This window comes from Castanea sativa, chromosome 8 (genome assembly GCF_040712315.1).
Source record: "Castanea sativa cultivar Marrone di Chiusa Pesio chromosome 8, ASM4071231v1".
Taxonomy (NCBI): domain Eukaryota; kingdom Viridiplantae; phylum Streptophyta; class Magnoliopsida; order Fagales; family Fagaceae; genus Castanea; species Castanea sativa.
In genome coordinates, this window is record NC_134020.1 from 29,915,936 (window position 1) to 29,943,569 (window position 27,634).

Consider the following 27,634-nt stretch of genomic DNA (forward strand, 5'->3'; position numbering starts at 1 on the left):
TTTGAACATGCTCTATCCAACCTTTCTTGAACAAAAGCATCCCCAAGACGTCCATTATTCCATATAAAACTATTCCTTGAAAACCAAGGTCCACCAAACCACAATGAAGAAGTGCAACCCGAAATTCCACCATTGGTTGTTGTTGTTTTGGTAGACATCCTTGCTTCTCTAAGGATTGTAAAATCTCATTGAAGTCGCCACAACACAACCATGGGACTGAAAATCTTGTGTGCAGGTGTTTTAGGAGTTTCCAAGATTCTCTCTTCCTTTGTTCTTCCGGCCATCCATAAAAGCCTATTAATCTCCGTGATGGATCTGAACCATTCCGTATGAGGGCATCAATGTGATTGGGTGAGTAGGTTTGTATGTGTAAATCCACATCCTCCTTCCATAGTAACGCTAAGCCACCTCTTCTCTGTGCACTTGGTACAACTAACATGCAGTGGTAGGGTAAATCAACTTGGATCCGCCGCATCTCCTTAACTGATTGTTTTGTTTCCATGAAAAACAAAACATTGGGAGCTTTTTCCCTCACAATATGAGAGAGGACATCAACTGCACGTTGGTTCCTAAGCCCCTAGCAGTTCTAGCTTAATAGATTCATTGTTGTTGGCGGGGCTAATCCACAGCCTCCGCTGTTGAAAATAGCTTGATGTGAGTTGCATCTTGTGCTTTGTTCTGCTTGCCACTCAACCCAATCTCTGAGCTAAGTCTTGCTTCCTCCATAGACAACCTTCTCTTGGAGCCGATGGTGAGTGTAGCCGTAGAGTTTATTGTTGTAGGCCCTATCTTTCTCTCAATTTTTGTCTACGTAGCACCCTTACTACCAGCCTGAGTTTGTGTTTTTTTTTTCCCAAGTCACATGTTGCCTCACGTGGTTTACTAGTAGCTACAGGTGGGTTGCTAGCATCAGATACGTACTCCACTGGTATATTAATTAGGTCATTAGTTGGGTTTGAATCCGTTACTTCAACTAAGCCAACTACTCCCTCCTTTATTATGTCGGTTTGGATAGAGGTCAATCCTGATATTTTTGCTCCAAATAATCCTCCCCTTAATGACTCGGTTTCCATTAGTGCACTGGTATCCGTTTGACAGCTGTCTACAATGGTCTCATGATTAGCATTCATTGCCAATTTAATTAGCAGTTTCAGATGCTGAGGTGCGTGAGGTGGCTCCTTCGCATCACTGGCTTTCTCTGGCACTCCATTCATTGTCGATGTCCTCCTCTGATTTGCCTGACCCCTTGTAGTGCTCTCCTCCTTTCGACAATGACCTGCCTTCAGCCACTCACCATATTGTAAGTCATCCAGTCCTTGGTCCATAGTTTGGAGCAAGCTTTTGCTTCATGTCCGAAGAGTCCACATCGGTAGCACAGACCAGCCAAGCATTCGTATTTGAAGCCAATTCTGATTTTATCTCCCTCAGGGCTAGATACAATCCCCCCCCCTTATGGATAGGCTTGTCCAATGGAAGCTCAACTCTTATGCGAATAAATCGAGCTTGTTCCGACATGAACGCTATGGTATCAATCTCCACTACTTCACCCAACCCCATCCCAATATCTCTACCCGTCTCCTCTATGAGTAAGTCAAATGGTAGGCCCCAAATCTAAATTCACATTGGAATCGTTTGGAAGGTTACTGAAGCTGCAGTCATACTCGTTCCCATCTTCGAAGTACAAAGGATGGTCATCAAAACTCCACGGTCCTTTGTTAATGACCCATTTCAGCTAACTCTTCAGAGTGAACTTGAATTGAAACAGTCCCTCCCTGACGTCAATAATCCTGAGATCGTACCCCAGTTTCCATACTGTCTTTAGTAGTGATTTTGCCGCCTTTTGGTTATATCGTTGGGCTGTGAGGAAACGTCCCAAAAGGCTTAAGGAACACTCTTCTAGTATTTCTTTCTCCAGGTTGCCCTGACTTGATATACTACCCCCTCCTCCTCAGTCAAGTTGATTCTTTATAGTCTTTCAATGAATTCACCATCCATGCTGAAAATCCGGAGAATTGATACCTAAACAAGCTTGCTCAATATTGCAAAAGGAAAATTCACTCTAAATGATTAAGAATAGCTCACCCTTGGTGAGAAGAAAAGTTTCTTAATTGGGTGTTTATTTGGAGATCTTTTGAGAATTGCATTATTGAGGATATTTGTAAATTTATTGATGAAATTTTCTTTGAGGATAATTCTTTAGTTGTTAAGAAGACACTTCACACTTGTAAGGTATAAACTTTATAAGTGTGTGGCTGTTGTCACGTGCCTAGCTCTTATTTGGGTTCAGGGCGTGACAGTTGGATGGTTTAGGTGGTTGTGAGTATAGGTCTATGGTGATTTGAGTTCTGATTTATGGTTTTGGTTCGTGGTGTTGGGCTTTGTAACAATGGTGGTGAGGCGGTGGTTGTGATCTCAACGAGTAGATTTTTGGGTTGTGGTGGGTTTTGTTTTTTTGGTTTGCGCGATAGAATGAGGGAAAAGAAGTAAGAAATATGAGAGAAGAGAGAAGAGTGAGGAGAGAGAAAAGGGAGTCACACCGTTTCGGACCAAATTGTGCTTAGGGACCAATTTGGTTAGTTTTAAAAAATCTTGGACTTTTTTGGAATGAGCCCAAACCTCGGGGTTAGTTTATGTATTTTACCCTATAATTATATATACTTGAGGTTGAATTGTATAAGTTTATAAATAAATTCATAAGATACTAAACTATTGTGTTTAAAACTTATTGGTGATTTAAATAGTTCATATTGTACTAAAAATTATATGTAGTACAAGGTTGGTAAATCTTTTTTTTCTTTTTCTTTTTGAGAATTAGATTGATAATCTAATTTTTATAACTGTACAATGAAAACTAGTCTTTCTAATTGATTCAAATGATATATTTATTATAGATTGACTCAAATGATATATTCGTAACTATAATTAAGTTATCAATTATTGGAATAAAATTGTGAAGGCGGTAAATAATTTTAATTTTTGTTCTTATTATATGTGGTAAAAAATAACTTAATTAAATAGCTTGTTGTGAACAAGCTTGAAATTCTTCAACAAGAAAATAAACCAAGTTTAGATATATATATTATAGCTTGATGACGTGTTTGGACTTGCATCATGATTGAAATTAAATTAAATTAAGCAAACTTAAACTTTTAATATTCAGTGTGACTTATTTACAACCCTACTAATATGATATGCACCTCAATTAATAATTATCTAATAAATTACCTTACTGCAATTTTGCTATGATTTATTCTTTATTAATATAGATAATAGATTATCAAAGGTCTTGTAGCTGAATTGGCATCTCTCCAGGTATAAAGTCCTTGGGAGTCTAGGGGGAAAAGGATTCGAGCTGCAGGATTAGTAGTATGTTGTAATTATTTCTCAAAAAAAAAATATATATATATATAGATAATAGATTCCTTAAAGAAAATTATGGAAATGATATAATTTTATGTGATGTCCATTACATTATCATTCCAATTATGATTTTTTTCTTCTCCCTTTCTTATTAGTTGCTCCTCGAATTTTAATAAAAGCAATGTTGGAGACAATTTTTCACATGTTTTTACATAACTTGTTAGCATTAACCTATCAAGTTTTCATTATAGATAATATCACGTTCACATTAACTCATTGCCGACGTCACTTTTATTATGTAAAAATCGTAATAACATATCATATCAATAATTGTGAAAATGTTTTGAAATTTTTGTGTCTTTAATTTAAAGTTTTAATAAGCACCATTTTTTCTAAGAGCCTTGTAACTCTTTGGCATAGCATTCCTTATTGTTGTAACTATCAAATTATCCAATCAATAAATAACATGTTTACAATGAGTTGCCTTTATTTTCAAAATGACCCATATATATTATGCACATTTGAATTTTGATGCTTTGAAAAATTTACAAGAATTAATTTGATTTTTTTCATGACTGGCTTTATATATTCACACACATTATGTGCACTTGAATTTTAATACACAGGCGAAGAGTCTTATATCAGTGATATTTTTTTCTCTCCTTTAGAAGCAAAATCAGAATTCAAATATCTTCGACCATAAAATCATAATAATACTAATAATAATTTAATACAAAGTTTTTCTTTTTTTATTAAATCTTGGTTGGGATGAAAAAGTGTTGCCAAATTTGTGCTAAGGCAATTGTGGATAGGCCCAATACACGAATCAGTGGCTGTGTGCAACACGAGATACCCAAGTGGGCCAAGTCCGAAGAAGGTTCACCAAGATGCTAGAAAGTTCGTTGAAAATAGTCAGGATACAGCCAGAAAATTCATTAAGCAGAAAGGAAAAAGACAAACAACAACCAGAATTCCCCAGAAAAGGCCTGAAGAATACCCCACGAACCTATAAATTCGCTACCGCACTCTTTCTTCCCATACCAGTCAGAATTAGCAAGTGTCACACCGTTTTCTCTGTACTCTAGCTCTTAATTAAGATGTCACTGATTCCAAGCTTCTTTGGTAGCCACCAAAGCAACATATTGGACCCATTCTCGCTCGAGATTTGGGACCCATTTAAGGATTTTCCATTCTCATCTGAACCTCAGTTTGCAAGAGAAACTTCTGCTTTGGTTAACACTCGTGTGGATTGGAAGGAGACCCCAGAAGCCCATGTGTTCAAAGCTGATCTTCCTGGGCTCAACAAAGAGGAAGTGAAGGTTGAAGTTGAAGATGACAGAGTGCTGCAAATAAGCGGAGAGAGGAAAGTGGAGAAGGAAGAGAAGAAAGACACGTGGCATAGAGTGGAGCGTAGCAGTGGCAAGTTCTTGAGGAGGTTTAGGCTTCCTGAGAATTCTAAGATGGATCAGATCAAGGCTGCAATGGAGAATGGTGTTCTCACTGTGACAGTCCCTAAGGTGGAAGCGAAGAAGCCTGATGTCAAGGCCATTGAGATTTCTGGCTAGATTGTGATTTTGGTCCCTCTATAGTCTATACCATAATAATTAGAATAAACTATGGCCTTAAATTGTGATTGCAGCTAATAAATTTAGTACATGTATGTTTCTTTGATAATTGTCATGATTTTTCCCCAAGTATACGCTGTACGGGGAGTATGGAAAAGCTTGTAATGTTTTGAAAATTCAAAGGAATGCAAAAACAGAGTGCTTAATATTGCTGCTTACATTTTCTCCACAAAAAAATAATAATAATATTGCTGCTTACATCCGTGTATTGTTTCATTGGAAAAGTTTATGCATTTTCTAATATTTGGTAGTATAAAAAAATATTAAAGAAAATTATATCTTAATTTAGTATGAAACCGAGTTGTTTTTTTACTAAAATTGTTGAAAAATAACTCTATTTCAAATTAATTTAAATAAAAAAATTAAAAGATAATTTTTTAACTGATTTTAAGTTTATTATCAAATAAAAAAAATGAGATAATATTTGTAACACTATTCATTTTTCAAAAGTGTTAATGTCAAAACAAATACCTTTTCTTCCTCAAATTGCCAACCAGATCTTTCTAGGAGCAAAGTTCATCAACGTTTTGATCAACCATCTAGATGTGGCTTAGCATTTTTATACGGAAGCCTGGAAGGTACTAGCTAGAGACTATTCATCTATTAAAACAAGAAAAATTCTATGGATAATAACTCAATAAACATTTTTTTTTTTTTTGGGCGTAAAAATAATACTGTTTAGCGAATCATTTATTACTAAAAATATATAAGCCTAACACATTGGCCAAAAAAAAAAAAATAGTAATAACTTGGTTCCAGGCATCTACAATTATGCGTATAATGATTGGCCCATGAACAGTACTATCTAATTACACCAACTATGCCCAAACCCCCTAGAAACTTTGAAACTGATAACCTGGACTCCGCCAACTGATCCTATGTTACTATGAGGCTGTATTTGGATATTATTTGTTTGCTGAAAACATTGTAGTAAAATAATTTTTAAAAGTGTGAATAATGCTGTGAGACCTAAATTTACTTAAAAATCTGTGAAAAAAGTGAGTTTAGTGGTATGTAAACAGTATTACCAAAACCCACTAAAAAAAGTGAACACGCGAATTGGGTAAAACGCCCAATCTAAACGCACACTAAACATCAATGGGTGTCTCAGGAAACCGGGTAAAGCAAGTGGGTGGATAGGAGAGTAACTGAGAATTTTTGCTTGAGGGAGGTGTAGTTGTGATTCTATTTTTTTTTTAGGACACAGGCCCAAGTATGAACAAGGATTACGGACCCAATACTTATTGTTTTAAGAGACTGGGTCTTATTCACTGCAGTTAAATGGGGCTGATTATAAACCAAGTTGTGCGCAAGTCACATAAAGCTCCTCAAGGCAAAAATGCGATTCCTCCAAAGTAATAAAATACCATTATAAGTATTTTAGTATCATAAAATAACCATTTACTCTTAAGAAACAAGTACAATAATTATTCATAATATTCACTATGGGAAAGAGATTGAAATAGAATATTTAAGGCTTATTTTTTATTGTGTAAACATTTAAAAGAGTTCCTTCACTTGGTACCTTGGACGTACTGTCGTGGTACCCCGAACGTACTAGGCCTGTAATCCCAAAATGCTGACTCTCTGAACTATACGATCTTTTTGCATGCTTATCATACAATGGAGTTTTGTCCTTTTCCCTTACCTCTATAGATCCTGCATAAGAACACACTATACAACACACATATCTTCAAATAATTATTATTTTCTTATATTAGGATATACATTTTAATACATATACATATATGTAAATGAATTTCATGAGAATGAATCAGTCACGAGGATCCTGGCCCCAATTCTCACAGACTTAATGCTTTTGCACAAGACTTGTGGGATTTGGAACTCAAGTCCAAGTGGCTTTGCTTGGGCATTGCTTTCCAAGATAGTTAGGTGAGGAGGATTTTGTGGGAGAGAGTGATATCTGATGTGTACATATTTTGGCATATGTTTCTTTTGAGTCTAAGTGATATTTTGAATGATCTCAAGGATATGGGACAAATTCCTCCACCTTGGCTCTCTTATTTTGTTTCTTTCTTTCTCCTCCTTGCTGGGCTATTAAAGTTCTAATTTGAACCTTTGAACTCTCCCTTTTTTCCTCTATCTAAATCCCTCTTTTCCCCCCTTTTTCTACTATGCTTTTGTGTTCTTTTTATAGTGGACATAGTCTGGTACCCCAAGCGAGGACGTCCCTGGTCTGCTGGGTAAAACCATGTCCTCTAGAACCCGAAAATGTGCATTAGGCAGAGGTTTAACTTGTTTAGGCAATTATAACTCAAAAGAGGCATTTGGCTTTAGCTATAAATAAAAAATTCCTTTTTGGAAAGTCAAATGAGTAGGTGGGCTGCTCAATGCAATGGATGGCATTTTTGGTTAAAAGTGACAATTGAGAGGAAATTATGGGAAGGTGTCATGCAAATGGGGGAACTAAGTTTTTCCATTGGTTCATGTATTTCAAGCATATATGAACCAAGAGAAACCTTCGGGATCCTCCTTTCACCAGAAATCACTCCCCCACCAACCAAAACACTTCTCCCTTCCTATCCACTCGGGATCCCATGAGCTTGGACCATGGGTTACAAAGAAAATACTTATTTTGCTGGATTTTTTAATGGCTTTTTTTGCTAGAAATCTAAACATACATCTTGGCTTTCCCATGTGTTAGCCAAGCTCCTCTTCTCAAGGCTTCAAAGGACACATCAAGGTCCCTAGGCCTTGATGCTCTTCTTACTGCATATCCTCTGACCGAGATCTTTGCTGCATGTCCTCTTATCTGACCGGGATCCTCTCTTTAGTATTATTATTATTATTTCTTTCTCTCTTTTTTTTTTCCTTTTTTTTGGGACTTTGGGCCTTCATGGTTCTTCTTAACTTCATGAATCAGGCCTTCTTTTGTTAAGACCCATAGTCTTTCCTTACTTTTCATGGAATGGGCTTTTTTGTGAAATTTTAGTCCTCAACACATACATATACAAAGCTTAATACAAAGTTTAACGTTTTATTATTAGAGTAAGTTATAATTTATAAATATATTGCACATAAAATATAAACTTTTACATATAGTAAATATTTTTAGGAGAACTTATTATCTTTTAAATTATAACGAATATAAAAAATTTGTATTGTTTGATATTAGACATGAACAAAAACATTTAATAAAAATATATTTAGCATCTTTTATCAAAATTATGCTCAGTGAAGATTTTTACTAGAATAAAATTCATAAAAATAGCAAGCTCACCATTAGGGGGGTGTTTTTAGAAATAGTTGTGGCCATTGAATTAAAGGTTTCTCTTTAAAATTAGGCACCAAAACCAATAACTTGGCTGAACATTGGGCAATTTGATAAATCTAGCATGGCATCTAGGCTATAAATTCATTAATTTTAGAAATTGATGCCCAAGTTGTGGTTAATTGGCTAAGAGCATCCACATCAATCCGTTTAAAAATTTCATCTATTTTACACTAAAAACCGACTTTTTCTATTTTACACTACCACATTTTTAAAACACCCACATCAGTTTATCTATTTTACACCTCTATTCTAATTAAATAATATTATTTTTTATTATTATTTATTAATACTCACTCTCACTGATTCTTTACCATTTTACATTTTCAGCTCTCAAGTCTCACCCATTTCACTCGTTCCTCTCCTTCCCTCACTCTCTCCATCACAGCGGCCTCACCCAGCCCGCCTCACCGCCGATCCAACTCGCCGCCTCGGCCCTCCACCAATTCGGCCTCCCTTTTTCCTTCGCCCCTCCCTCTCTCCTCCACCACAGAGCCTTCGCCTCCCATCCACAACTGACAAGCCTTCGCCTCCCACCCCCAACCGACGAGCACCGATCCACAAGCGCCGATTCGCCTCCTACCCCCAACCGACGAGCACCGATCTTCCTAGCTCCGATCCATAAGTTCCGATTTGCCTCCCACACCCAACTAACGAGCACCAATCTCCCTAGCTTCGATCCACAAGCACCGATCAGATTCGAGATCTCCCTAGCTCCGATCAGCAAGACCCATAATCGTTCCATAAGCACCGATCGTTCCGATCAAGCTCCGATCTATGTTTGTGTATCTCTGTGTTTTTTTTTTTTTTTCTGAGCAAGTGTATCTTTGTGTTGATTTGTTTGTGTGGATGTGTTTATGTGTGAGTGTGTTTGTGTGCATTTGAGGAAAAATAAGAAGATGAGGAGAGACGTTTCTGAGCTCAGAGAAGAGAGAAAAAAAAAACGAGCGAACCGAAAATTGATAAAAAAATAAATGAACGAGCTACAGTAGCTGTGTTTATTTACACGGCTACTGTAGCTCATGGATGAGTTTCCGCAGTTTTGCACAACTTTGCATCCACTAATGTGGGTGATTTTTTGGCCAAAATGTGTAAAATGGAGGAATTTTTGTATTATAGATGATTATCCACCAACTGATGTGGATGCTCTAACTCCTCATGGTGTTCTAACAATGGATATTGTTGAATTACTTTATGATTATGATAACTCAAGATTGGACCACCCACCTAAGGCTCTTCTGTGAAGTAAATAGTTGCACAGATGATCTAACAAAAATTGAAGAGGCCAAGAGAGCAACATAACAAAATATAACATATGTTCACATTTTTTTTCACCACACTGTTTTGTATTGGATTTGATGAATGTGGTTACCTCGAGAGAGTGTCTTGTGATTGTTCCTTTTGTATGATTTATACTTTGTTAGGACATATGTGAAAATTGTTATGTACATATGTCATTTAGAATTGGCTAATCCTTTGACAAAATGCACTTTACTTATAATTTGGTAGATCTAGGATGGTTTAAGTTTTCAAGCAACTTTGTGTTCAAGTCAAGAGTAAAAGCTATGCAAATCTGTTCAAGAAACAAGTGAAGAATTGCTGTATTTTTAAAACTTGACAAATAGCTCGACAGATTGAATCTATCGAGGTTTAAAAGAAGTTTTTTGCTCAAAGCTCGATAGCAGCTCGACAGATAGCCTATCTATAAAGGTTTACGAAAATCAGATTTCTAGATCTGTTTTTCACCCATATCCAAGCTATTTGTGTAGGTTTCTTTTCTCACAACCCTAGACATATATAATGATTATTCTAAGGATCGTCTTGGGGTTGTGCAATTGTTGTTACATGCATTGTGTGACCGAAAACAAAAGTTGTCCTTGTTCATATTTCTCTTGAAGTAGTTGCTGCATTTATACGTCGTAGGGTTTTGTAACCAATGAGCTTTTTAATCTTTATCATGTAGATGAACTGAAGAACTTTGCAGCTAACATCTTTCTCAAGTTGGTGTGTAAGCTGCGTACTGGGATTCGCGCATTGATTGATTAGTCATGTACTAGGAGCCGTGCATTGGAAGGAGAGATTGTCACTAAATTACAAGTCCAATTATGTATTGGGGTAAGGGTTCAATCGTAGATTGGTATAAGATACTAGGATTCCTTTACTTGTAACCGCTTGTTTTGATAATAGTGGATTCTCGGGAGTGGTGACCTTAAATTCACCCGATGGGGTTTTGCCTCGGTGGTTTTCTCCATTCATAAACAAATCACCTGCATCAAATTTATTTTCTGCTGCATTTAACTTAGTTGGTGATTTGTTTGTGTTACCACGCTTATTACATGTAATTGAATCTAATTACTTAACTTGGCTAATTAATTGATTAATTTACCAAAGGGATCAATAAATTCTTGGCCTATCACAATACCTTAGTATACTTCTGCTACTTTTCTTGTTTTATTCTTTGCTAATATAGTCCTTAAAGAAAATTATGGAACTGTTATTATTTTATGTGATATTCCATTACCAATTTAAATTCCAATTATGGTTTTTTCTTCTTCCTTGATAACTCGTTGGTCCTCAAATTTTAATAAATGCAATTTTGGAAGGCTTTTCACAATTTTTTACTAAATTTGTTGAGACATCAAGTTTTGAAATTGCAATATCAAATCCTATCAACGGTTGTGAAAAGGTTTTGAAATTTTCTATGTCCCTAAATTTATGAATTAAATAAATACTTGATCTCTTTTAGAAAGAGAGATGAAGAAAATAGTTGCATAGATGGTCTAACGAAAATTATGACATATGTTCACATCTTGTTTACCACACTGTTTTGTAGTGGATGTGAAGAATTTGGTTACCCCAAGAGAGTGCCTTGTGATCGCTCCTTTTGTATAAGTTTACACATAAATTCATTAGAAACTAAATTGCACATGTTATTTATAATTTATTGGTGAATTAAATAGTCTATTTTGTTGTAAAAATTATATATAGTACAAGTTTGGTAAATCTAATTTTATAAATACACAAAAAAAAATTCTAATTGGTTCAAATAATATATATTTTTTAACTATATTTAAGTTATCAAAATAAAATCGTGAAGGCGGTAAAAAATTTCAGTTGTGGTATTTATTATATGTGGAAAAAGAAAAAATCAATCAAATAGCTCATGAACAAGCTCAAATTTTTTGAACAAAAAAATAATCTAAGTTTGAATATGTATTATAGCTTGATGATGTGCTCAAGTATGTCCATGTTCAAAATAAACCAATCCTAAACTTTTAATATTTGGCTCGACTTGTTTATAACTCTACTAATACATGCACAACAATTAATAATTTACTAATATGATACTTGAAAAGGAATATTTTGACTACAAAATTTTCTAACTCTTTTTACCCTTCTGGTTTGGATTGCCCTTCAGTCTCCTTTTACCCTTCGGGTTTGGATTACCCTACAGTCTTCTTTTACCTTTCGAATTTGGATTGCCCTTCGGTCTCCTTTTACCCTTTAAGTACTACGTCCCCTTTAGGTTTATTATGATGCAACGTCTACCTTGCTTTCCCCTTCAGATTATTACGACACTTAGTCTCACTCCATTTGCTTGTTCTCCACTCATGCATCCCTATATGGAAAGAACTTGCACACTACATCCAAAAATCCTTCTACATATTCATATCCTCCTCGTATGGAAAGTAAAACCCTAAGATCTCAAAACATTAACTTCATATCTTCTCTACAAGGAAAGGTCCTAAGTTCATGGGATCTTGGTCAGCCCTACACCACTATCCTCCTAGTATGTAATTTTGCGGCATAACTTGATCTCATTTAGAAAGATAACCAAGGTTGGAATCCTCCTTTTCCTATTGTTGTAACTTTGATTTATCAAATAAATGAATACCACATTTACAATGAATTGCATTTGGTTTCAAAATGATCCATATATTTTATGGTGATTTAAATTTTGATGCTTCAAAAACTATAATAGAATTAATTTGATTTTTTCATGAGTGACATATTTAGATAATTATACGTATAATTCTAAGAATTTTACCACCATAAATGTAAGAGAAGATAGCACAATGAAGTATCTAAGAATTTTCACATTACGTGCACTCGAATATTAATGCATGAGTCAAGAGTCAATAATATTGTTTTCTCTCCTTTAGGAGTAAAATCAGAGTTTAGATTCTTGCTCCCATCATTATAACTATGGAATTATAAATATATATATTTTTTAAAGTGTTAATAAACAGGATTTAAAAAAAAAAAATCATGGATTGAAAATGGGTTGCCAAATTTGTGCTAATCCAATTGTGGGGAGGCCCTACGCGACTCAGTGGCACCACGAAATACCCAGGTGGGCCAGGTCCACATGACGGAACTGCAGAAGGTTTACATAGATGATGCTAGAACGTTCGTTGAAAAAAAAAAATCAGGAAACAGCCAGAAAATTTGTTGAGCAAAACGAAAAAGAAAAACAACAACCAGAACTCCGGAGAAAATACTTTAAGAATCCCCCACGAACCTATAAATTTGCTACCACATTGTTTTCTCTCAAACTAGTCAGAATTCGAAAGTGTCATTGTAAGCATCCCAACAAACAATCACTTCAAAGTTTTTGCTTTGTACTATAGCAGTATAGCTCTTAATTAAGATGTCACTAATTCCAAGCTTCTTTGGTAGCCGCCGCCAAAGCAACATCATGGACCCATTCTTGCTCGAGATTTGGGACCCACTTATGGCCTGTTTAGAAGTTAAAAAAATGAGAGGGGTAAAGTAAAAGGAGGGAGAGTAATTCAATTACCTTGTTTGGAAGTTTTTTAAAGAAAGAGGGGGAGCGGTTTAGAGGGATTTGGAGGGGTTTCAACTACCTCCAACCCCTCACTTTTAATTCCCCCAAATTGGAGAGATTTGAAAGGAGAGTAGATTAGATAAATTATTGACCAAATGAATTCTCTAATTTACCCTTTCTAAATTTACAAAATTACAAACCAAAAAATTAACATAGATCCTTCTTTTCTTTTCCTCAATGACTACTACTTAAAAAATTATTTTCCTCAGTGATTACTAATTAAAAAACCTAATTAAACAATTATTTTCCTCAATAACCAAATTGGGGATCAATTATTTGATTTTGAAAACTTTTCAAAGCATCTTCTCAAGAATCAAACACAGCACCAGGTCTAGGTTGTTGTATATTATTTCTAAATGATCAACATGCTGCTCCATGATTGAAGATAAGAACAAAACAAAATTGATCAATATTCAGAATCCAAGAATAGGAACCAAAACAATCCAATCAAACAGAGATCTGTGCGGTACTCATCGGAATCAACAGCAGCCATCGGAAATGGATTCAACAGCAGATGAAGGAGTTCGTCGAACTCGTTTGGTTTCGACAAGGACGATCCACTAGCGAAACCACATTAGCGGCGATCGCAGCAGGAGTCTTCGGAGGAGGAATCTCTAACTCCGTGCACTGCTCGACAGAGTTCATCAACGCCCACTCGGATTCGCTACGGGTCATCGGACCCGAATTGATATGCCGCTGGTGCCGAACCAGAAGGAATTGGTGATTTCGTCGACCGAAAAATCTTCGCCATCCGATTCGTTGCACTATGCGAAGCCATTTTTACCAAGCTATTCTGTCCAATTCGTTGCAGTAAATAAGCTTTTCTGTCCAATCGTAGGTAGTTGAAAATCTTGTAGTGAGAAAAAAAAATATTACTAATAAAGAAGAAAAAAATATTTAAGAGTTGAAATCCTGAAATTTTCTTTTTTCTTTTTTCTTGGCATCCAAACAGCGAAAGAACAAATAAAAACAAAAAAAGATTAATTTTTCTTTATTAATTAGATTAAAAAAAATTTCAAATAGGGGTAAATTTGTCTATTTAAACCATTTCCTCTCATTTCTATCATAATTTTTAAAACATCTAAATAAGAGGAAGGGCTAATTACTCCCTTCCCCCTTACTAATTTTAAAAACATCCAAACAAGGTGGAGGATAACCATTCCCCTCTACTCTCCTCCCCACTACTCTCCTCTCCTCTACTCCCCTCTGCTCTCCTCCCTCTCTAAACTTCCAAACAAGCAAGGATTTTTCATTCTCATCTGAACCTCAGTTTGCAAGGGAAACTTCTGCTTTGGCTAACACCCGCGTGGATTGGAAGGAGACCCCAGAAGCCCATGTGTTCAAGGCTGATCTTCCTAGGCTCAACAAAGAGGAAGTGAAGGTTGAAGTTGAAGATGATAGAGTGCTCCAAATAAGCGGAGAGAGGAGAGTTGAGAAGGAAGAGAAGAAAGACACGTGGCATAGAGTGGAACGTAGCAGCGTCAAGTTCCTGAGGAGGTTTAAGCTTCCTGAGAATGCGAAGATGGATCAGATTAAGGCTGCAATGGAGAATGGTGTTCTCACCATGACAGTTCCTAAGGTGGAGGTGAAGAAGCTTGATGTCAAGTCCATTGAGATTTCCGGCTAAATTGTGATTTTGGTCCCTCTATACCATAATAATTAGAATAAATTATGGCCTTAAATTGTGATTGCAGAAAATAAATTTGGTACATGTATGTTAGTTTGATGATTGATTTGTCTATCTGGGGAGTACGTAAAAAAGTAGCTTCGGTTTGTTTTGAAAATTTTAAAGAATGCATGAACAGATGATTTAAAATTGTTTTTACCATTTCTAGTTTTAGTCTCCCTTTCTTCCTCAAATTGCCAACGTACAAACAAAATCATGTGTCTATCATCTAATTGAGCAACAGATTTTAGTGGCTTCTAACAAATTTCAGATCTTTCTAAGAGCAAAACGCATCAACGTTTTGAACTTCTAAGTCGCGTTCTAAATTCTTATTTCTCCAGACTCCTAGGGTGTTACCTAGCTTGAGGGAACAAATTTGTGTTCGAAGTGAAGAAATAGAAATTTTCTGGATACCATGTCATTTGTATGACCCTATAATCAAAGGATAGGTGAGATGGTCCATTTGCCGGTGGATGTATTTCTGTAGGATGTAGGATTTTAAATGAAACGAATGCTTAAACTTTAAATGATGCCATCCTAAACTTTTAATAGTCGGTTGGCTAGTTTACAATCCATAATTTATTCATACGGTCTCTTAGTACTTCTAACCACTTTTTTTAGCAAAACTTTTAGAGAACAGTATTGAACTGGCATATTTTTATGTAATGTACATTACGATTATAATTATAATTTTTCCTTTTTATTGATGATTAATAAGAGTAATATAAAATTTTAGAAAAAAAAAAAAGAAGCTAAAATTAGAACAAATTTTACTACAAAATATTTACAAACTTATGTAACTATGAGCATTCACATTCAGGTGGCCACAAAAGTTCTATTTTACATCTTAAAAACCTACTTTATCTATTTTACTAACCCATCTTACAACTCATCCTGCTACATCTCAGTTTTTATTTTTACATACAACCTAATAAAATAATATAAACTACTTGATAAAATAATATTAAAAAAACTAATTTCTCTCTCTTCTCCTATCTCACTCTTTCCTCTCTCCAACAACCACCAAAAAGATTAGCGATTAGCTCAACCACCCACCGCCCCACTACTACACACCCCACAGCAACCACCAAAAAAAAAAAAAACCAACAACCCTACAGTCCCCACCACTAATACACACACCACCACCACCTCTAACACCCACCCACCACTCCACCACCACACACACCCCATGCAACCACCAAAAAAAAAAAAAAACCAACAACCCCAGTCCCTATCACCGATACACACACACACACACACCACCACCACCTCTAACATACAAAAACTCACGACCGCTAATCTACCCAAAGCAAGGTTAGACCTCCACCACGCCGATTCATAAACTGTGACCTCCACCCCACCGATCCACAAACCCACGCCCTCCACCTCACCAACACAACAACACCCCACCACCACGGCAACACCATATACACAGAAACTCACAAAAAAAAAAGTCAAAGAAAAATCCACACAAAACCCACAAGCATCGAGTAAGCAGAGAGTTGAGAGAGGAGAGTTTTAGAGAGAAGAGAGTTGAAGAGAGTTGAGAGGGTCAGAGAGGGAGAATGAATGAATTAATATTATTTCAGTTTACAAACTCGTGAATAGTAGGTTCTAAATATAAGTGCCTACTGTTCACGGATTCTAAAATTTTTAGAATTTGCATACCGAGTTGGAGCATTTTTTAGGTTTTTAGTGGCTAAAATAGTAAGTGAGGGTGTTTTACACCCCCGGATGTGAATGCTCTAAAGGTACATAGTTTGATGCAGCTGGTTTTGGGGCACAAGAATCATAATCTCAATTACATCGGCGATCATTTCTATTAGTGCAATGGTTAGATACCAACACAAGATCTAAAAATAAAACATCAAAGCACACGCACACAACACAAAATCTAAAAACTAAAACATAAAACATAAAAACCACAATAGATCTAAAGATCAATTCAAAATCTTTGTTACCTTACCAATCTAATTTGCATGAATGGCTAAGTATGTGAGAGAGGTCCTCAATCCAAGGCATGGAGGCATAGGCTAGGCATACGAACCTTGTGGATGATGTTGCTGCACTTATTCAACTTGAGAGAGAGAGAGAGAGAGAGAGAGAGAGAGAGAGAGAGAGATAGAGAGAGAGAAATGAGTGAAAAGCCAAGAATGAGGATGGAGTAGGGACTTTTGTTTTAGTCCATACACCAAACAATGGGTTTTATGCAGGATGTACTCCTAACAATGGTGCAATAAGGATTTTGTAGAAATTTTGAAATGGGAATTGACAATCGAACTAGCCAATGATCGATTTTCTTCAAAATCTCTAACTATCATCCCATGCATTTTTGTAACAGCTAGGAGTGGTGCTGTCAACTTAGCTCCAACTAGGTTTGTCGATTTCAGTCTAAACATGTATAGCCCTAGACGTGGCAATGAATGTGATTCTTGGACTTTAACAATCTATTTGGCCACGTTTGAGAGGAGGGAATAAAATGGAAATGAATAAAAAGAATAATTTTAAAATAGTTTTCCCTTCCCTTCCCTTCCCTTCCCTTATTTAAGAGTTTTAATGGAGGGAATGGAAAGTCCATTCCCTTGTTTGGGAGTTTAAATGGGAGGGAATGGAATGGGTAAGAGGGAACACTCATTCCTCTCTATTCGCTTAAAAGCTCAAATTTTCATTCCCCCAAAAATTGGGAGAAATATGAGGAAATTGAATTAGATTTAACGATTTTTTTACTAAAACTCCTAAAATACCTCTATATATTCAACCTTTTATTTTAAAATAGGGGTCTAATAGTAATATTGTCATAAAACTATTCCATTACACTCCCTCCATGTTATTCCCTCCATGTTACTCTCAAACAAGATTACTTACATTCTATTCATTTTCATTTTTTTATTTTAAAACATCAAATTAAGGTTACTTAATTCCATTTCATTCTATTCTTTTTCATTCATTTCTCTTACTTAAATACATTTCATTTCATTCCATTCATTTCCATTCCCTTATCAACATTCCATTCCATTCCCTTATGACATCCCAAACGGAGCCTTTATGAATGTTTTATTTACTTTGCTATAATCGATGACATATTAATTTGTAAGTCATATATAGCAAAGGATGTTCTTAGCATCGTTCTATTTTTTTACAATTTTTTCACAACTTATAAAGGTGTCAAATTTTAATTGGAGTAACATAATTTTCACATAAACCTGCTATAATATAATTTAATTATGTATAAATCAAAACATGTTATATTAGTAGTTGTAAAACAAGCTTTACGAAATTTTGTATCCATCTTGGATTTATTACTTTTAGTAAATGCCACTTTTAAGTTGATATTTTGGTGCTTTTAAAAATTTAAGGGAACTAATATGATTTTTTTGGCACATTCATTCACACTAACTTCGTGCATTCCAATGTTAATTCACAGATGATAAAAAAAAAATTACATAAAAGTTTTTTTTTTTATTTTTAAATCTTGGTTGGGTTCAAAATATGTTGCCCAAGTCGTGTAAGCCCAGTTATGGAGAGGCCTATTACAAGAATCAATGGGACAACAAAATTCCCAAGTGGGCCTGGTCCACGGAAGGTTCACAAAGATGCTAGAGAACAGAAACTAGAATGTTCGTTTAAAAAATCGAATAACAGCCAGAAAGTTCGTCAAGAAAAGCAGAGAAGACAAACAGCAACCAGAACTGAGAACTCCCTAGAAAATACATGAAGAATCCCCACGAACCTATAAATATACTACCTCGTTGTTTCCTCTCAAACCAGTCCGAATTCGAAAGTGTCACTATAATCATCCCAACAAACAACCACTTCAAAGGTTTTCTCTGCAGTACTAAAGCTCTTAATTAAGATGTCGCTCATTCCAAGCTTTTTTGGTAGCCGCCGAAGCAACCTATTAGACCCATTCTCGCTCGAGATTTGGGACCCATTTAAGGATTTCTCATTCTCATCTGAACCTCAGTTTGCAAAAGAAACTTCTGCTTTTGTCAACACCCGCGTTGATTGGAAGGAGACCCCTGAAACCCATGTGTTCAAAGCCGATCTTCCTGGGCTCAACAAAGAGGAAGTGAAGGTTGAAGTTGAAGACGATAGAGTGCTCCAAATAAGCGGAGAGAGGAAAGTGGAGAAGGAAGAGAAGAAAGACACGTGGCATAGAGTGGAGCGTAGCAGCGGAAAGTTCTTGAGGAGGTTTAGGCTTCCTGAGAATGCTAAGATGGATCAGATTAAGGCTTCCATGGAGAATGGTGTTCTCACTGTGACTGTTCCTAAGGTGGAGGTTAAGAAGCCTGATGTCAAGGCCATTGAGATTTCTGGTTAAATTGTGATTTTGGTCCCTATATTGCAATATTAATTAATATAGACATGCCTTAAATTATGATTGCATAAAATAAATTTAGTACAATGTTTCTTTGATAATTGTCATGATGTGTCCCCAACTGTACGCTGTACTAGGGAATATGTATGTAAAAGCTTTGTAATGTTTTGAAAGTTGTAAGAAATGCAAAAAGAGTGCTTAAAAGTTAAAATCGCTGCTCACCCTTATCAGTTTTAATTGGTTTCCCTTTCTTTCTCAAATTGTGAATGGCCGACCAGATCTTTCTAAGAGCGAAGGGCATCAACTTTTTGATCAGCTATCATAATGTAGCTTAGCATTTTATGCGCAAGGAGAGACTCTTCATCTATTAAAACAAGAAAAATTATGTGGATAATACCTTAATAAAAAGGTCTATGTAATCCGGAAAAATAGAATTAAAAAACTACAGGATCTGTGAGAAGTAGTTGGTAGGTAACTTTGCCGGAATACCCATTTCCAACCATTCTCTTAGGTTTATCTACCCTCACTTCTTGTTTTCTTAGATCTCCACAAGCATAGAGGGAACAAATTTTGTTCAAAGTGCAGAAATGAAGAACTTTATGCGTGCTACAGTATGCCTGCATGTCAAATGTATGAATATAGAATCATAGGACGGTTGAGAAGTTTCTTTTGTTAGTTTATGTATATCTCTAATATCTATAGTTGTAAATCAACCTTTTGGTCCACTTTATAAACAATTCAAAAACAGTTTTAATATTCATTGATCTATCATAAAATATAGTTTATAAATAGGATAAAATTGAAGTACAGTACTTTAACTATTATTCATTAAGTTTTTTTTTAAATTTTTGTTATCTGTCTAGTTTAACAACTCATATAAACGGTGTTAAAACTGAAAGTACTTTTTTTTTTTCCTTCTTTCTTTTTCTTGTATTGAAGAGGACCCATGGTCATGGCTTCAGATCTCTTGGATTCTAGGATCTATTCCTTCAGCTAAAAAATAACTACAGATCATCATCAAAAGCAAACACAAAAGCCCTAGCAAAAAAATATAGAAAAAAAAGGAAATAGAACCAAAAAAAAAAAAAATGATCTTTTCTTTCTCTCACGACTTCTAGGAAATCCAAAACTCTAAAATCAATGACCACCACAATTTGATGTGCAAAATCTCCTCAAATCCACTTTTGAATCTCTTCAAAATCTCCAAAATCAAGAACTACTTTCACTTCTTCATCTGCATCTTCTCCTTCACATCCCTTACCTTCTTCTTCTTACTCTTTACCCACTGGCATTGTTACCCTTTCTTGGCTTCAATTTGGTTCATATTGAGGGTGAGAAATTGGAGATATTTAATGCCATGGGTTTCAAGTCAATGTTCTCTCCTAGGATAGGGGAATAAAAGAGAAAAAAAAAAGTATTTTAATGCCATTTGTTTAAGTTATCAGACTAGACAGACAACGAAATATAAAAAGAATACATAAGGAACAGTAGTTAAGGTACTGTATCTAAGTTTTGCCCTTATAAACATTGCCTCAAACAAAAGGAAATCAATTAAAATTTAGTGATAAAGATATTAAATAATTTTGGAGAATGGAAATAGAGCAATTAAGAAAGAAACTTATATATCTTTATTATAGCTTCATATAGAAGAGTAGTTAATGATGTGAAAGATAGGGCTTGGTCATTGCTCACAACTTGCAAAAGTAATGAAAAACACCAACAACCAAAAAAAAAAAAAACTCTTAATCTCCTAAAGACCATGGAAAAATGTGATTTTTTTTTAAAAACTTTTTGGTTAATTCGCAATAGAACTAGGTCACTTAATATTTTATTGGCTAAAAAGTTAAGAGTTAGAATAAAATTGTCAACTTTAAACCATTATATTTTTATAATTTTCAAAGAAATAATTTGTGGGGACGAAAATTTGAAAGTACTTTTCTTAAAAAAATTGAACATGCATAAGTATATTAAGAAAAATAAAATAAATTAGGGGGGTTAAAAATGATCAAGTTCATGTTTAAGTTCAACTATATATTAAACATGCCAAAACTAAATATAATAATATACTTTTTTTTTTATGAACAAAAAATGGGTTGAAGGAGCAACCGAAATTGGCGTCTTCTACTTTGACATGACCATAATAACACTATACTCGCTGGACCCAGGCCTATGAGAGTGGGAGATCTAAACTGTTATTTATAATTTATTGACAATTTAAGTGGTCCATCTTGCACTAAAAATTATATATAGTGCACAGTTGGTATTTTTTTTTTTTTTTAGAGAATTGGGTTGGTAAATCTAATTTTTATACATGTAGAATGATCTAATTTACTCAAATGATATATTTATTATAGATTTACTCAAATTATATATTTGTAATTATAATTAAGTTATCAATTATTGGAATAAAATTATGAAGGAAGTAAAAAATTCTAGTTGCGGTGTTTATTATATGTGAAATTTTTTTTTAAAAAAAAGTTAATTAAATAATTCATAAACAAGCTTGAATTTATTCAACAAGAAAATTAAAATTATCTTGGATATGTATTATAGCTTGCTTGTGATTGAAATAAAATTAAATTAATCAAACCTAAATATTTAACTTACCTTATTTACAACCCTATTAATATGCACCGCAACTAATAATTATCTAATAAAAACCTTAGTCTACTTATGCTACATATGCTTTTAGTCCACTTTTGCTACTTTTCTATGCTTTATTTTCTGCTAATATATGGATTACTTAATATGGAATTGATATAATTTTATGGGATGTTCCTTTACATTTTCATACCTAAGCTTATATAGGCTCTCTTTTTTGCTCTCAGCCTCTTAGTACCCCACTCCCTCAAAATTTCCTATTAAAGGTATATGGATTGGGCCATATAAAATTAAAGAAAGAAATAATGGGTCAGTACCTAATAATTTTTAATGTTCTTTATTGTTTTATTTCATTATTATTTTGGGTTATGTTAAACAAATTTGGGTTCCCAGAATTGTTGATTAGGCCCAATACACGTATTGGTGGCACTGGGACCCAAGTACCCAAGCGGCCTAGCAACAGAAGGTTCACAACGATTCTAGAAACTAAAAAGTACAAGAAAGTTCGTTAACGAGACTAGCGGAGACGAACAACAACCAGAATTGGCGAGAAAACACTCGAAGAATCCTTTAAAAACCTATAAATACATAAATATCCTTTCTTCCCAAACCAATTCGAAGTCGCAAGTGTCATTCTAAACTTTCCCTACAAGCAACCAGTTCAAATCAAAGGTTTTTTTTTGTGCTAGCTATAAGATCTTATTAATTAAGATGTCGCTGATTCCAAGCTTTTTTGGTAGCCGCCGAAGCAACATCTTGGATCCATTCTCGCTCGAGATTTGGGACCCATTTAAGGATTTCCCACTCTCATCTGAACCCCAGTTTGCAAGAGAAACTTCTGCTTTGGTTAACACCCGCGTTGATTGGAAGGAGACCCCAGAAGCTCATGTGTTCAAAGCTGATCTTCCCGGGCTTAAAAAAGAGGAAGTGAAAGTTGAAGTTCAAGAGGACAATGTGCTCTAGATAAGTGGAGAAAGAAACGTGGAGAAGGAAGAGAAGAAAGAAATGTGGCATAGAGTGGAGCGTAGCAGCGGCAAGTTCTTGAGGAGGTTTAGGCTTCCTGGGAATGCAAAGATGGATCAGATTAAGGCTTCCATGGAGAATGGTGTTCTCACTGTGATGGTCCCTAAGGTGGAAGTCAAGAAGCCTGATGTCAAGGCTGATGAAGCAAAAGTTCATCAGTCGTTATGAGTTCGTCCAGATATGGCCGGTCACACTCTAACATCGTGACGGAAGCGAGAGCTCACTCAAGTGGTCACCGGTGTGGTGCCTGCCACAATGCCTCAGATGCCAAAGTTAGTGTGGAAGAAGATAACAATCAAAAATACCAAGAAATATTTCAGTATATCTTGTGATTATGTATGTACCTTGCATTGGTGTTGTGAGGGCTTTATATATCCCTTTGGATTCTAGCCGTTGTGGTGTTAATGTCTTCCTTGATAACGTCTCCAGCTGGGTAAAGGGATTTAATACGTTTCCAACGGTTCGTGCAGCTGGTCTTGTAACCGTCCGAGACATTATTGGCAGCATTGAATGGTCTTAACATTCTCGTTAGTGACGCGGATAATCGGTCAGGTTCATCTGTGGAGGCGATCTCGTCCATGTTTTAATTCGTCAGTCTCATCAGCTGCCCCCGGGTTCCATGGTCGTCAAGACGTGTCCTGACAACCGTGGAAGATGAAAAGGTTTTTTTTTTTTTTTTTTATAGGTGACCTTTGGGATTTCGCGCTGCATTGAATGTGTAGTGGCGGCGTTATGCTGGTCGTGGCCACGTGGCATGATACGGTTGGAGATGGCTTATGTCCTCATTGTATGACCCTTGGGTTTCCCGCTGATTTTCGGTTTTTCTTTTTTTGGATTTTTAAACCTCTCTTCTCCTACTTTACTTTTCATTTTCTCTAAGTTTTCAATTTATTTCTCTGAGCGTCCTTTTTCACGTAGTTCTTTTCTGTCACTTTCCTTTGAGCCAGTGCGTGCTTGGTGTTGGGCTTCTTGCTTTTCTTCTCTGAGGTATGTTTTTCTCCTTTTCCTTCTTCCTATTCTTTCCTTTTCTTTTTGCAAATATCTGATTTCTTTTCCTTTTCTTTTTGGCCTCTGTTTCTTGGTTTTTTGGGGAACTTTAGCACTTTCCTTTTTTTTGTATTTTTCTTGGGTGTCCATGGTCAGTAATTTTGAGGTTAGAGTAGCTTGCCCTTCGATTTCCTTTCTTTTTGCTCGCTCAGGGGGGTCCCTAGGTGTTTTTCCAAACTTGGAGAATTTCATTTTCGAGGGTAACAACTTAGGCGTTGTCTTAGGTGAATTGTTTTTGTTGCTTCGCCAATCAGTTGAGTGGTTCGAGGGTTTGGTGAGAGAGCAAAGGTCAATGTCTGAGGTTAGGTCTAGTGATCTCGAGACTGGGTTGTCGTCTAGCGGCGACCTTATGGAGGGGGATACAGCTGCGTTGACCCTTAGAGAGGTTAGGGCCTTTCATGCCCTCGTGGAGGCGTGTGGGTTGGACACTGATGCCGTGGGTAGGTTTAGGGATAGGTTTCAATTTCCGGAACGAGTTCGTGTTCATCGGCCTACTGACGAGGAGAGGGTTTGTCAGTTTTTTCCAAGTGAAGTGTGCTTCTATGAGGCCGCTTTCACTTGTGGACTTAGGCTTCCCGTCCATCCGTTTGTGATGGAGCTTTTAGCTTATCTAGGTGTCGCTCTTGGGCAACTTATGCCCAATTCATGGGGAATAGTGGTCAATTGTATGGAAATATGGTTGGCCGCTAACGGGGAGATGATCAAGGTGAGTGAGCTTGTCTATTTGTATCGTTTGAAAGAGTCCAAAGAGTATGGGTATTATGAGTTAGTACCTTGGGAGAGAAGAACCAGGATTGTCAAGAGCTTACCTTCGTCCTTCGGGTACTGGAAGTCCAGATTTGTCTTTGTGTTCGGGGACAATTTTGAGACCCCTTCTAGCCAGGATTGGGGTGATATCCCCAGATTGCTTCGTCGGTGGGGAACCCCGACTTTAGGTGCATCAGTATCCTTTCTTGTCTTTTTTACCTTTGTTGAATCTGTTGTTATCGTCATTAACCTCTTTGATTCCTATGCAGTTAAAAGGAGGCCTAAGCTCAAAAGCAGGTATAAGGAACGTGTCGAGAAGGCCATTGAGTATTCCCAAACCATCGAAAACTAGGACGATTTAGTAGATCCGCGGACGCTTGCTTTTTACAACCTTGGCCCCGATCCGTCCCCCTACGTCCTGCGGAGCCTCGACATTGAAGGAAAGAAGAGTAAGCATTGAGTTCGTCAGACTTGGTCCCCATATCTGTATTTGGTTCCTTTGCTCCTTTATAAGTATTTCCTTCTTTGCAGAAATGACGACGAAATTTAACAAAGGCATGTATGAGAAGATGCGGTCTAAGAAGGACGAACCGCTGTCCAACATTGGGAAGAAGGTGGTCCGTGTCAAGGGGAAGGTTTCCTCCGTCACTCCGACTGCTTCGGCCACTCTAGTGATTTCTGGTGCTGAGAAGACGAGGACGGCTTCTCCTGCCACCTCGGTTGAAGAGATCCCAACCCCTACTTCAAAAAGGCCTCGTACGTCTGATAGGGGGAAGGAGGCTGCTTGTTCATCCACTATCTAGGATGACGAGAGGTTGGCGACGGACAGGGCTCATAGGGTCGTGATCGCGGAGGACCTGAAGGAGTTCTCAGGTTTGCCTCCAAATGAGTTGATGGGTCGTCATCTCCATAAGCTCGTCCAGGTAATCTGCTCGTGTTAAGTTATTATTATTATTTTTTATTATATATAGGTGTAATAAGGTTAAATTCCTTCATGTGTTTCCCTTTTTTTTTTTTTTTTAGGTGTTGGGGGAGACCATTCATCTTTCCTCTAAGTACCTTGCTTAGGGGGCTAAGGTTGAGTCCTCGTTCTCTCGAATCAAGGTCCTGGAAATGGAGAATTCGAAGCTGAAGAAGGATTTGATAGCTTCGATGGAGGATGTTCATCATGCCAAGAAGGAGGTCAAGAAATTGAGCAACGAGCTTAAGGTCGAGCAGCAACTGGTTTTGGAAAAGGTCGAGCAGCTTGCAGCCGCAAAGGAGAAGATCAAGGTCGTCGCCTCCAGGGCTATTGAGGGTTTCCAGCAGACTGAGGGGTACAACTCCGTGCTCTTCAACTAGTATTTCAAAGGGTTCGAGCTTTTGAGGAGATACTGCATTAAGCACCCTTCTGGAATAGATTTGGAGACGCTGGACATGGAGGAAGTGGACAAGGAGATCTCTGCTGACAAGGCTGCTCAAGCAACGACTGCTGATGCTCCCGGAGACATTCCTACCGTTGATGTCCCAGTCGTCGAAGCTCCTGCCCTTGGTGCCCCTGCCGACGACGATGCCATCCCCGGATGTTTGAACCTGTTACTTGTTCAAAATTTCCTCTTTTTTTTTTTTTTTAGATGCCTGACATGTTTTAGGCTCAAATTCCAGAACATTTTTAATTCACTTTTTGATAAGAATATCTTTAGCCCAGTGTTTATGGGCTTTTAGATGTAAAAACAAAGGTAATTGCCCTTGGTTTTTGGGCTTTTATAATATCGTATTTACTTACATATGTTGTACCCATGTGTGCTTCAAGACCCGTCAACCTCTTTGTCCCGTTAGCAACTTGTATCCGTCAGGGTTGGATCTTATCTTTTGGCTCAATCAGCAATGCACATTCGTCTAGGCGAAGTCTCATTATTTAGCGATCTCCTTTTTTTTTTTTTTTTAATCTTTTCGCCTTCGTCAGTAACGTACATCCATCTAGGAAAAATCTTATTACTTAGGTTTTTTTTTTCTTTTTCGCCTTCATCAGTAATGTACATCCGTCTAGACGGAATCTTATTACTTAGGCTTTTTCTTTTTCTTTTTCGCCTTTGTCAGTAATGTACATCCGTCTAGGCGGAATCTTATTACTTAGGCTTTCTTTTTTTCTTTTTCGCCTTCGTCAGTAATGTACATCCGTCTAGACGGAATCTTATTACTTAGGCTTTTTCTTAGAGGTTTCCGAAACAATCTCTGAGCTTCGTGGGCAATGTACATCCGTCTAGGCGAAATCTTATTGCTTTGCCATATTGGGTTTCCGGGATTTACTACTGACAAGACTTGTATGAAGACATTATTTGAATCTTTATTTCATTAATTTTCAGGAATGAGTACATTTCTGTGTTACATCTATTGATGGTATTTCTTTAAGTTCTCAATGTTCCAGGGTCGTGGGAGCCTCTGCCCGTCTAGGGTTTCCAAATGATAGCTGCCTTACCGGGAGTAGTGGACGACTCTGTAAGGTCCTTCCCATGTAGGACCAAGCTTTCCTTGGGCGGAACTTTTGGTTGCCGTGGTGACCTTGTGCAGGACGAGGTCGCCAATTTCAATTTGTCTAAGCTTGACCCTGTTGTTGTAGTACTCGGTCATCTTCTGCTGGTACTTCACCGACTTGCTGGAGGCATTGTCTCTTATTTCGTCCAGGCAGTCCAGATTGATTCGAAGTTGGTCGTCGTTGTCTTTCTCGTGGAATACTTCTCGCCTAACGCTGGCCACTCCCACCTCGACTGGGATTACCGCCTCAGTGCCATAAGTGAGCCTGAAAGGCGTTTCTCCCATTGGGGTTCTTGCCGTTGTTCTGTAGGCCCACAAGACATTGGGCAATTCTTCGGGCCAGGCGCTCTTCGCCTTGTCCAGTCGGGCTTTGATAATTCTAAGCAGTGTCCGGTTAGTCACTTCTGTCTGTCCGTTCGCCTGTGGATGTCCTAGGGACGAGAATTGGTTCCTAATGCCTAGTCCCGAGCAAAAGTCTTTGAATCCCTGGCTGTCGAACTGACGCCCATTATCTGATATTATCGTTCTTGGAATCTCGAACCTGCAAATTATATTCTTCCATACAAAGCTACGGATCCGTGCCTCTGTGATA

General features: G+C 36.9%; 3 protein-coding genes and 1 pseudogene across 3 annotated transcripts; all 4 read left to right on the forward strand.

The window, feature by feature from the left end:
- The first annotated feature begins 4,322 nt into the window (after positions 1-4,322).
- Positions 4,323-5,143, forward strand: LOC142607964 (18.5 kDa class I heat shock protein-like). Its single transcript, XM_075779653.1, has one exon. The coding sequence runs from the start codon at positions 4,458-4,460 to the stop codon at positions 4,923-4,925; it is 468 nt and encodes a 155-aa protein (XP_075635768.1). The 5' UTR covers positions 4,323-4,457; the 3' UTR covers positions 4,926-5,143.
- Positions 5,144-12,928: 7,785 nt separating this feature from the next.
- Positions 12,929-14,753, forward strand: LOC142605536 (18.1 kDa class I heat shock protein-like). Its single transcript, XM_075776939.1, has 2 exons — positions 12,929-13,015; positions 14,370-14,753. Exons 1-2 carry the CDS (start codon positions 12,929-12,931, stop codon positions 14,751-14,753), a joined length of 471 nt encoding a protein of 156 aa, XP_075633054.1.
- A 3,677-nt stretch (positions 14,754-18,430) lies between these two features.
- LOC142607826 (18.5 kDa class I heat shock protein-like) lies at positions 18,431-19,321 on the forward strand. The gene has a single exon (XM_075779464.1). It carries the CDS (start codon positions 18,646-18,648, stop codon positions 19,111-19,113), a length of 468 nt encoding a protein of 155 aa, XP_075635579.1. The 5' UTR covers positions 18,431-18,645; the 3' UTR covers positions 19,114-19,321.
- A 3,101-nt stretch (positions 19,322-22,422) lies between these two features.
- On the forward strand, positions 22,423-25,596 carry LOC142606169 (18.5 kDa class I heat shock protein-like; annotated as a pseudogene).
- Positions 25,597-27,634: the final 2,038 nt, after the last annotated feature.